Source organism: Otolemur garnettii, unplaced genomic scaffold, assembly GCF_000181295.1.
Source record: "Otolemur garnettii isolate 467f Iridium unplaced genomic scaffold, OtoGar3 scaffold00070, whole genome shotgun sequence".
In the NCBI taxonomy this organism is placed as follows: Eukaryota; Metazoa; Chordata; class Mammalia; order Primates; family Galagidae; genus Otolemur; species Otolemur garnettii.
This window is the reverse complement of record NW_003852465.1, coordinates 9568802-9579588: the sequence shown is the minus strand read 5'-3', so window position 1 is coordinate 9579588 and position 10787 is coordinate 9568802. Positions and strand designations below refer to the sequence as shown.

At 52.8% G+C, this 10787-nt stretch overlaps 2 protein-coding genes across 2 annotated transcripts in view; one reads left to right on the top strand and one right to left on the bottom strand.

Moving 5' to 3' along the window:
* Positions 1 to 376: 376 nt before the first annotated feature.
* C1QL4 (complement C1q like 4) lies at positions 377 to 3198 on the top strand. The gene is made up of 2 exons (XM_003793610.1): positions 377 to 913; positions 3019 to 3198. The coding sequence occupies exons 1-2, from the start codon at positions 377 to 379 to the stop codon at positions 3196 to 3198; spliced, it is 717 nt and encodes a 238-aa protein (XP_003793658.1).
* A 1394-nt stretch (positions 3199 to 4592) lies between these two features.
* The window catches only part of TROAP (trophinin associated protein), a 7174-nt gene continuing 979 nt past the window's right edge, over positions 4593 to 10787 (bottom strand). The window contains exons 4-15 of the mRNA XM_023515375.1: positions 10321 to 10478; positions 10094 to 10231; positions 9825 to 9907; positions 8977 to 9029; positions 8035 to 8156; positions 6673 to 6813; positions 6482 to 6565; positions 6273 to 6332; positions 5881 to 6015; positions 5138 to 5738; positions 4778 to 4971; positions 4593 to 4646 (exon numbers count right to left, since the gene is read on the bottom strand). Of these exons, the coding sequence (XP_023371143.1) occupies positions 4593 to 4646; positions 4778 to 4971; positions 5138 to 5738; positions 5881 to 6015; positions 6273 to 6332; positions 6482 to 6565; positions 6673 to 6813; positions 8035 to 8156; positions 8977 to 9029; positions 9825 to 9907; positions 10094 to 10231; positions 10321 to 10478 (1823 nt within the window). The remainder of the gene's footprint in view (positions 4647 to 4777; positions 4972 to 5137; positions 5739 to 5880; positions 6016 to 6272; positions 6333 to 6481; positions 6566 to 6672; positions 6814 to 8034; positions 8157 to 8976; positions 9030 to 9824; positions 9908 to 10093; positions 10232 to 10320; positions 10479 to 10787) is intronic.

Genomic DNA, 10787 nt, shown 5'->3' with positions numbered 1-10787 from the left:
CCGTCCGAGAAGCCGCGGATCTCAGGTGCCCGGGACTGTTAGGACTGAACAGGAGGATAATACAGGACCACAGGCACTGGACCGTCGGGAACTGCTCCTGACGTAACCCTTAGAGTACCTCGGTCTGCTTTGACGAACGTTTGGGGAAAGGCACTGCTGAGGCGGGAGCCCGCAGGGGCGGTGAGGGGGGGTGACGGGTGCAGCCGTCGGGGGAAATCCAGATTCAGGCTCAAGCCGGGCCACTATTTCCTGGGCCCGCGGAGAGCCCCCGGCCTCCGTAGCCATTGCGCCCAAGAGTGAGGAAGATTTACTGGCCCTGGCCGCGTCCCGGCTGAGCCGCCGCAAGCGGGTGGCCGGCGCGGCCGTCGGGGTGGCCATGGTGCTACTGCTGCTGGTGGCCATTCCGCTGCTGGTGCACAGCTCCCGCGGGCCCGCGCACTACGAGATGCTGGGTCGCTGCCGTATGGTGTGCGACCCACATGGGCCCCGAGGCCCGGGCCCCGACGGCGCGCCGGCTTCGGTGCCCCCCTTCCCGCCGGGTGCCAAGGGAGAAGGAGGCCGGCGCGGGAAGGCAGGCCTACGGGGACCCCCAGGACCGCCAGGCCCCAGAGGGCCTCCAGGAGAGCCAGGCAGGCCAGGTCCCCCAGGCCCTCCCGGCCCAGGCCCCGGAGGGGTGGCTGCCCCTGCTGGCTACGTGCCTCGAATAGCCTTTTACGCGGGCCTGCGGCGGCCTCATGAGGGTTACGAGGTGCTGCGGTTTGATGACGTGGTGACCAACGTGGGCAACGCGTATGAGGCAGCCAGCGGCAAGTTCACTTGCCCCATGCCGGGTGTCTACTTCTTCGCTTACCACGTGCTTATGCGCGGCGGCGACGGCACCAGCATGTGGGCTGACCTGATGAAGAACGGACAGGTGAGATGCCCTCCCCCCACAGAGCCCAGAGCCCACTGACAGCTTCCTAAATCTCCCTGCACTCATCCCACAACTCGAGCCCCTTGAGAGGGGACACTGACTCCCTCCCTGGAGTCATTGAATCCAGGAATGGAGGCTGCCTAAAACTCACAAATTGCTTCATTTACCACAAATGGAATTGGGGACCAGAGAAGAAAACCATCTATCCAGGCCTTATACAGCATTAGAAACGGTATCAGAATTAGGACTCAGGACTCAAAGCTTAATGTCCCTGCAGCTGTGACCTCACACTCCAACTATTGGCAACCACAGCAAATGTCTTTGGTTGTCTGGGCCTGCCAGTTAGCCTTTTTCCTTGTCCTTTCTTTGGCTACCTTCTCTTCTGAGATTTCCCTCTGGTGCTCCATCCTACTGACTTTTGGGTTTCCCAGCCTTGTGTTGGGTGAACTACCTAGAGCCTAGGCTCCTTCAAATTAGGATGGAATCCATGTCTCAAGTAATGGTCAGTCAGCAGATGTTCCCATGTGGGGGACATTCAGCTTGGATTTTTGAGAAAAAGGTAAGAAAGAAAGAAAACACTCAGTCGAGCCTAGAATGGGTCTTACTCTAAGCTAAAATCCAGTCTGTAGGCAGAGGTGGGAAATGGTCTGGCAGTTCAGGAGCAAGCCAGGTAGCTGAGAAAGAGACAGGTAGGACCAAAGCCTTGGACTCTGGCCTGGTCCTATAGGCCCCACAACCTCCCTCCTAACCTCTCAGTCTCCAGGTTATGCCACTCCCTGCCCCTATGGACAGAGTAGGAGTCACTGCTACCTTGATTTGGGATAGTAGCCCCAAGGACTCTGCTGGAGGACCAGGACCCAGATATCAGGACCCAGAAGCAGAAAGCGTGAGGTAGTATGGGGTAGGGGGAGATGCCTAGCCCCTCCCCACAGGCTGCAGGGGGAAGTTGGGCCTGAGCAGTGACCTCCAAATGCCCCCCTGAGATGGGAGTGGTGGTGACCCAGGAGTACCAGGCCTGCTCCTCCTGGCCCTGTTTAAGCCTGGAGCTTAAACAGTCCTTGCCTGTCCCCAGACCTGCCTGGGGTCTCCTCCCAGCAGGATCATCCCAGGAACCTGGGGAGAGGGAGTGAGAGAATGTGTACATCTGTATGGGGTGAGGTAGTGTATGTGTGTAAGGGAGTATAAAAGTGTGTATGCATGATGTGAGTGTGTGAGCAAGCATGAAGGTGTGAGAATGGAGGTGTCTATCTGCATTTCGCACCAAGTGTATGTGCTTGATCTATGCAGGGTAGCCAGAGTGGGTGAATGTGTAACTAGTGTGTGTTGGTTTCTGAGGGCCCCCTCCCCCGCGGCTCCCACTCTGTATTCCACGCAGGCGTTGCAGCCCTGGGGACGGTAAATAGTGATTAGAATAATGATAAATAATTAATGAATTAATAACCAGCCCCTGTGGGATGGGAAGAGTGGGGCTGGAGGCCGAGGCAACCGCTGCCTGCCATGAGCAGAAGGGGAGGACCCAGCTCCTTGTTCAGGGATGGCGACTCCTGTTTGGAGCACCAGAGGGAAATCAGCATCCGAGTCAAGAGCCCAACAGTGCACTTTCCGACGGCCAGCGCTCTGTAACACACACACACAGACACACCTATGCCCCATCCCCATCACCTGGGGAATGGAACCCATGTTTAGGTCTAACAGGAAGCCCGAGCAGGTATGGAATCTTAGAAATTATCCTACAGGCTAATTTTATTTTGAAAATGAAAATAATGATTAGCGAGCGCAAGCCACTGTTTTGAACACACTTCTAGTAAACCATTTAATCCTAACAACCTTCCAAGGTAGGCTGTATTACTCCCCCTCACTTAGAGCACAAATTGAGGCCCAGAGAAAGTGTGAAATTTGCCAGAGTCATACGGCTAGTGGATGGCAGAGCCTGATGAGCTCAGCGGTCTCCTACCCTCTCCTTGGGCTCCTGGGGCCCTGCAGCTAGCTGCCCTCCAGCGCTGCCTGTAGCCTTTGCTCTTGCAGCCGGGCGACTTGGTCCGACTCCTCTCTTTACCCCAGCTCGGCACAGGGCATGAGCCGGTTGTCTTGTTCTCTCTTGATAGGTCCGTGCCAGCGCCATTGCTCAGGATGCGGACCAGAACTATGACTACGCCAGCAACAGCGTCATTCTACACCTGGATGTGGGAGACGAGGTCTTCATTAAGCTGGACGGCGGGAAGGTGCACGGCGGCAACACCAACAAGTACAGCACCTTCTCCGGCTTCATCATCTACCCAGACTGAGGCCGGCCCCACCTCCATTTCACCCCCTCCCCCGCTTGCCTCTTCACTCCTTTCCTTGCGCGTCTCCAGCTGGCCCCACCCAAGGCACCACCCCATCCTTTGAGAGCCTGGCGGTGGGGCGGACCCTCTGGCTCCCAGAGGCAGCCTAAATGGGCGGACTCTTGGTGCTCAAGGGTATAAGAGGCTGAGGAGGGGAGGAGGCCGGGCTGGAGGAGGAGTCGAGAGACTTCCGAAGGGACCACCTGCATCCACGTATGTGCTTGTGAAAGCCAGGACCAGAGCAGGGTGAGGTCGTGGCTCTCTCTTCTATCTGGAGATGGGGAGCAGTTTTATTAGTCAGGGCTCAGAAAACTGAAGGGAAGCCCCAGCTTGAGAGTGAAAGAACAGAAACAGAACAGAAGGAGCACATTTAAGCAAGAGGAGATAATAAGACAGGGTAGGGCTGGTTCTCTGTCGTGACAACTGACAACTTCAATTCGCCATGCCCTCCTCCTCTCATCTCCACTTTCAGACTCCAGGCTCCAGCTTTGGCAACTCTGCTGTGAACTGGAGGAACCAGTGAATTCTTTCCTGGCATTTAAAACTCATTCTGTATATTCCCCATTCCACTCCTATCTGGGCTAGTTTTGGGGGCAACTAGCTGTTGCCCCTTCTAATAAAAGTTAGGTTGGGGGATTGTGTGTGGCTGCTTAACTTGGTGCAGTGTAGGGAAAGTGGCTGAGCCTTCCTCTCCCCTCTCAAGACTAAAGTTCAATTAAGGTCCTCCCCTATCAAGACTAAGGTCCTAGCAAGGTCTGCTTCTGGGGGAAAGGAAGGGGGCTGCCCAGGGCTTCTACTCTGGTAAGGGAAAGAGAGGGTTGGTTAGGAGTTTCAGGAGAGCTTTGGGGCCTCACACTGTAGGTAGAGGGAGCTACCAGCTAGAGTGACACTAGCAAGGGAGGATTCCGAAGGTCTAAGTCTGGTGCATCTGCTCTTCTGCCTGATGGATGGAGTTCTACAAGAGGAGCTCTAGGCGAGGAAAGAGTAGCTGATGGCTCCTGGAAGAGGGACTGATGTCAAGGAACAAGAGCAGGTCCTACAATTGCCCCCAAGGTACTCAGAGCTTGTTGGAGGGGTAGGCTGGGCAGAGTGGACAACTTCTAGATGGGGGTTCCTGAGAGCCCAGGACTGGCCTCTAAGCTGGAGACACTGCCACCATGTGGGCAACTGGAGAGCAGCAACAGTATTTGGCCTATGTGGACACTTAAAACTCATTAGCCAGACATTTAGACACTTTAGAAACTTTATTAGAGGACAAAAGGGTGTCAGCTCCCAGTACCATGGGGCAGACAAACAATAAATAAGGGCTAAAAGTAAGAAGCCAGGCAGGACAGCAGTGGCTGGAGTTGGATGCCTCATGATGGAGAGCCCTGAGGCTGAAGGGCAGCAGAACCAATTGGAGCAAAACACTGGAGAGAAAGCAGACTTTGTCACAGCCATCCTAGAACTGTAGCAAACCCTTCCACAAAGGAGCCCAGGTTGCCCCCAACCCCCAAGGCTTGCCATGCAGACACAGTGTGGCTGTGGGTTGGTGTCTTACCAGAGCATCCTGCCATTCAAGTAATGTGGCCACAGGGTTTGTACAAACCCGGGTGGGTCCCAAGGGAGGGGCTCGGCTGGTGTAAAAGGCGCACTCATCATCTAGGCGAGCCTCGTGGAAGCAGTGGATGGCGGTTAGACATGCTTTGAGGCGCTGCCTCAGGGCCAGGGTTCGAGGGGCCAGACTGCTGGGGCCTGAGGGCCATGGAGAATGTAGAGGGGACTCTGGAGTCCTATACTCCCACCACATACTGCCCACCCTCAGGTACAGTTCCTCCCCTTTCCTGAGGGAGAAGGGCCCAGCCTGCACTGAGAGATGAAGCCGTCCTTTCTTCACACCCCTTCCCAAGAAACTCCTTACCTGCCTGGCCTGCTGGAAGCCTCAGAGACTGGATTGAGTGGATAGGGGGGCTGGCACAGAGTGGGTGTTGGGAGAAGATCAGGCTGGTGGTCGCCGGAGCCCACTGACTGCAGCAGGGCGGTGGGCTGGACTCTGGATTTCGAGGTTCCAGGGAACAGGACTCTGATGTCCTGGGCTCTACCCCAGGGCAGGGCTCTGAGGACCCAGTCGGTCCCTGAGGACTGGGCTGAAGGGATCTGGACTCCACTAGAGGGCAGGGCTCTGATACTTCAAGCTGTTCCTGGGGGGACGGCTCTGGAATCTCAGGCTCACTTCTATAGTAGGACTCTGGGGTTCCTGGCTCTGCTGAAAGGCAGGCTTGTGGTTCTTCACACTGTTCTGGAAGGCAAGGCTTTGTCTGCTGCCCAGAGTGCTCTAACAATCCAGGAACATGGGAAGTTCCAGCATTATGCTCAGGATCTTTCAGAGTTTCAGAAATCTCAGTCAGCAAGGGCTGAAGTTCAACCATATCCAGAGGGGAGCCTCCATTAAGGGGGGCCCCCTGGCCCCCTGCCAGCCCTTCCACCTCTTGTCTCAACAGCTGCTGCAGGATACTAATGCGCTGTGGTGGGAGAGAATATCCTAATGTGATATCAAGATGGGGGGAGCTTACCCCCACTGTCCTCTTCCCATACCCCTGCTTTCTCCCTTCCTCAGCCCTGATTACTAACCAGACATCGAAACTGCTGCCTGCAAACACTCACCTGCATCTTTAGCTCTGGGAGGCTGGGGGTTCCACTGGCATAGGGCCCAGAAGGGGTGGCTGCAGATAGCTTCCCAGATCCCTCCAGTGACTTTACACAACTCTCCTGGTCAAATAACCGTACTGCAATCTCCTCCTGCCATAGTGAAGGAAGGGGGCATATGAGGGAGCCATGCTAGGGCAGCAAAAAGGCCAGTCTGAGTCCCACCCTCATGAAGGGATCAAAATCCCTGACTGAAAGGCCCCAGACTTTGAATAGGGCAGCAGAGAAGCAGGGAGTCCTGGAGGGTTAGGTAGCTTTTCCAGAGAACACATCTGCCTTAAACTCTGTAGGTCTCCAGGCCAAGAGGACAGAGTGATAGATTTCAGCATGGGAAGGTTTCTGATACTTACCCAGGGCAGAGCAGGCTCTTCAGGACAGTACTGAGGGGAGAAGCCACTCAAGCATCGGGTCTGGGACAGAAGTAAGAGGTCAGCAAGGCCCAGCACCCACAGATGGGACCCAATCTCCCCTAGCCTCTGTCTGAACTCTCCCTATACCCATCCATTTCCTTCTTCCTCCAGCTATGGCCTGTGCCAGTACCTCCCCTGCCCTCCCTTACCTGCTGAACTCTGGGGACTGATGGCATGGGTGTGAACCGGATTTTGGGTCGAACTGCTAGACGCCGCAACACTGAATATGAGTTCTGGGGAGAGATGTGGGTGGCTGAGCAGGGACAAAACCTAGACTTAGCAGGGATCTCCAGCCAGAATGTTCTGTCCTTACCCTCCTTCAGGAGTTGGTAATACAAACCAGAGCTGAGAAGCCAGGGGAGGGTACACGCTGAGCCCGTCCAAAGGGTGATGGACGGGTAACACAAGGTGGCACTTTATGACTAGGCATGGGCTGGGCCACAGGGGAAGGGGAAGGCATGAGGTGGGAGTCACAGCTGTCCTGTGAAGAGGAAAAAGGGGGGAAGAGTGACCTCCATCTTCCTTTGCCTTCCTATGTCATGTTCTCGCTACAATAGCCAATGTGATTCTTTTAAGGCCCAAGTCAAATCATGTCACTCTCCTGTTTGTCCCCTCTCCTTGTAGCTTTCCACTCATTCCAAGAAAAATCTAAGTAAGGACTTAGACTGCTGTACAAGTCCTTACCCAGTCTGACCCTGTTATCACTATAACCTCATTTCCCACTGTTCTCCAATCTTGCTGGCTTCTCCTTTTGTAGATCCTCAAACACACTAGGCACATTCCATCCTGTGGGCCTTTGCCTCCACAGTTCTCCAGGCCTGGAATGTTCTTCCCTCAGTTATCTACATAGCTCACTCCTTCAACTCCCGGTCTTCATTTAAACATCATCTTCTCAAGAGTCCCTTGACCAATCTATTTCAAAGTATAATACCAGCTCCTCTACTCCCAGTCCTCTTCAGGGCCTTATCACTATTATTATTTTTCTTTTACAGATAACTTGTCACCATGTGAAATGCTATATATTTCACATTTTTGTGTGTGACAGGCTTACTTTGTCACCCTCAGTAGAGTGCCATGGCATCATAGCTCATAGCAACCTCAGACTCTTGGGCTCAAGCGATTCTCTTGCCTCAGTCTCCCAAATAGCTGGGACTACAGGTGCCTGCCACAATGCCCTATTTTTAGAGACAGGGTCTTGCTCTGGCTCAGGCTGGTTTAGAATTCCTGAGCTCAGGCAATCTACTGCCTCGGCTTTCCAGAGTGCTAGGAGCCATCACACCTGCCCCACGTGTGTTAATTTTTTGTCTCTCTCTTCTGTATAGAACATGAACTTGCCTGCTGCTACATGTCCATATCCTAGAACAGTGCCTGGCACTCAGTGGCTGGTGCTACTCATTAAATATTTGTGAAGTGAAGGGATAAATGCTTTAGGCTGACAAGTGTCACATCTGTCTTACCCTCAGCATTGATCTGATACATACCAGTCTTTAACCTCTCACTCCAGGCCCCAGACACCTGGTAAAGAGAGGTCAGTACCACACTGGAGAGGGCTGGGGCCCATTTGGGGCAAACCCAGACCCGATAGCATTGTGAGGCCCAGGATTGCCCACAATCCTTAGTATTGGCTGCTACTGTGGAATTCCCCCAAGCATCTCCTGTGCCTCTCACCTCCACCTCCCATTCCAGGAAGGTCCCAGCTCACCCTGGTATGTGTTATCTTTTGGGATTCTCTTAGTGGTACCCGCTGGGCCAGACCAAGGGAGGCCACTCTTCCTTCATCTGAGTGAATGACAACCTCATGTTCTCCTTTAGGGAGAGAGGAAGCTAGGAAGAAATAGGAAATTTGCTGTAGTGTCTAGAAAATCCACCAAAGTCTGGCACAGGGATTTGCAACTTCTGAAGAGGGAACACTCATTTAATAGCCCCCACTGCACCGTTAAAGACAGGGATACATCTAGCGGGCCCTCAAAGTTCAAAATTATGTCACTAAACACTTATGAATCTGAACAGTCTGAGTGGGTTGTAGGTGTGGTAATGGCCCTTAGGGGCTAGGGATAGAACACTGAGTGAAGGTAAATCTTGCAGAAAGTGGCAGGGACTCCTTTTGTACTCCTCCCCTCTTCCTCACTTGCCCCACTCCCCATAGCCTGCTGAGCTTTCTTTTTTTTTTTTTACCATTCAAATTTCCTTTATTATTTCTTATAGCATAATTGTATACTTAATGCAATCATGGGGTACAGTGTGCTGTTTTCATATACATTTTGAAATACTCTCATTAAAGTGGTTAACATAACCTTCATGTCATTTTCTTAGTTACTGAGTTAAGACATTCATACTCTGCTTTTAGAAAGATTCACTTGTACCTTTGTAAGATAAACCATAGAGGTGACCCCACCCATCACCCTCTCTCCCCCCATCCACCTCTCTTACCTCCCCTTTCCCACACCCCTTCCCACATTCTAAGGCTATAATTAGGTTATGAAATTCCTATGAAAGCTATGAATTAGTTTCAAAATAGGGCTGTGTATATTGGATACTTTTTCTTCCACTCTCTGAGATACTTTGCTGAGCTTTCTCTTGTCTTGTTCCCTGCTGTGGGCAGACTACTTGCTCCTATTCTCTGCCCACAGTCAAACACACTCACCAGGCTGGACAGGGGTCTCCAGAAGCAATCCTGAGGCCTCGCTCACTGAAGTCCTGATGATAACAAGGACAGCAGCTTGCAGTCACTGAGTACCAAGTATGAGCTGGGCAGGTGCTAAGTGCTTTACAAACATCTCATTTCATTCTCACAGCAACTTCTAACAGTGCTACAAACATTATTCTTACTTGACAGATAAAGAAACCAAAGCTCAGGGCAGCATCTATGCCTCAGTGGGTAGGGTGTTGGCCCCATATACCAAGGGTGGCGGGTTCGAACCCCACCCCAGCCAGCTAAAACAGCAGTGGCAACTACAACAAAAATAGCTGGGCGTTGTGCGGGCACCTGTAGTCCCAGCTACTCAGGAGGCTGAGGCAAGAGAATTGCTTAAGCCTAAGAGTTGGAAGTTGCTGTGAGCTGTGACGTCATGGCACTCTACTGAGGGCGACAGAGTGAGACTCTGTCCCAAAAAAGAAACCAAAGCTCAGAGAGGTTAAGGCAAGTTTACATTAGTAAGTGATAAGAGAGTCAGGAATTAAACCCAAATTCCCTTTCTTGCCATAGCCTAAGTTCTACTAGACAACTACTGAACAAAAGACACAGCATATTTCTGCCCTCCTCATCGCCCCCTCCAGTTTCCTCGTGGAAACTGGATGTCATACTGAGGCCTGGCTATGAAGACCTGAACCCTATTCCAAGGACTCACCTTGGGAAGTTACAGATATCCCTTTCCCCTCCTGGGTTGGTAGAAGTCCTAAAACTACTGGAAGGCCCTAGATCTAGGGAGCCCTGTATCATACATTAGCTCATTCTTTTCCAAATGACCTTCTCCCATACCCTCTCCTTCTCACCGGCTGCTGCCACCTGTCTCTCTTCTTAGCTCCTGGAAACAGGGGCCAGTGGAAGGGTAAAAGGAAGATCCTGACGGTGAAATCTGATCCATAGGAACAAGAGAAGAAAGCAGACTCAGAAGTGGGTCTTCCTTCAGGCCCCACCACCAACCCCATTGCCCCCCATAGAATCCCTTGGCTCACCATGAGGTACCTTCTCTCTCAGGGCTCAGCTTTATCCCTGAAAGGAGCTTCCACAAGCAGAGCATCAGCCCCTCAAGGGTACTCACCAGAGTCTCTAGCCTCTGGGGGAACAAAGTCCGGCCTCGAGGTCCTGATCCCTCCAGCCTTGAAAAGCAGGAAGCCCTGGTAGGGTCCAGTTGGTGGGTAGGGGTTCTGGGAGCCAAATATGCAGAGGACCGAGCACTCTGGGATCCCAACAGAGGCTATTAGCAGAGGCTCAAGATTCCCTCCTCAGCCTACCCCAGCCTGATCTCCTCACACCCTGTCTCATTACCTGGCCCCTTCGGATGGTGCCTCCCTGACTCCCTCGAACCAGTACTCTCTGAGCCAGACTGGGACGGCACCCCAGTTGACAGCTCTTCACTCCCTCACCTGACAGGATAGTGGCCAGGGCTGCTGGGTCAGCCACAAACTCTATGGCCCCTAGAGCCTCTGCAAAGAAAGAGGAGAAAGAAAGGTGATAAGGAACAGGAAAGGGGAAGACTGAGGGGCTAGGGACCTTGGTATTATCACCCTGAGGTGGAAGAATGAGCAAAAAAGACTCATGTAATTGAACTCAGCTTCCCAAATGTTCACAGAACTTTACTAAGGACACCATTCTAAGCACTGGGGCCCAAAGATGAATAAGATAAAGCTCCTATCCTCAAGAAGCTATCATTGGCCCGGTACCCATTGCTCAGTGGTTAGGGCACCAGCCACATGCTACAGGGCTGGTGGGTTTGAACTCGGCCAAAACCTGCT

Excerpts from the sequence above, each read along its gene's own strand:
- C1QL4 (XM_003793610.1), top strand. The coding sequence starts at position 377 with ATGGTGCTACTGCTGCTGGTGGCCATTCCGCTGCTGGTGCACAGCTCC. Across the intron at positions 914-3,018 it reads ACCTGATGAAGAACGGACAG|GTCCGTGCCAGCGCCATTGC; the intron begins GTGAGATGCCCT and ends CTCTCTTGATAG.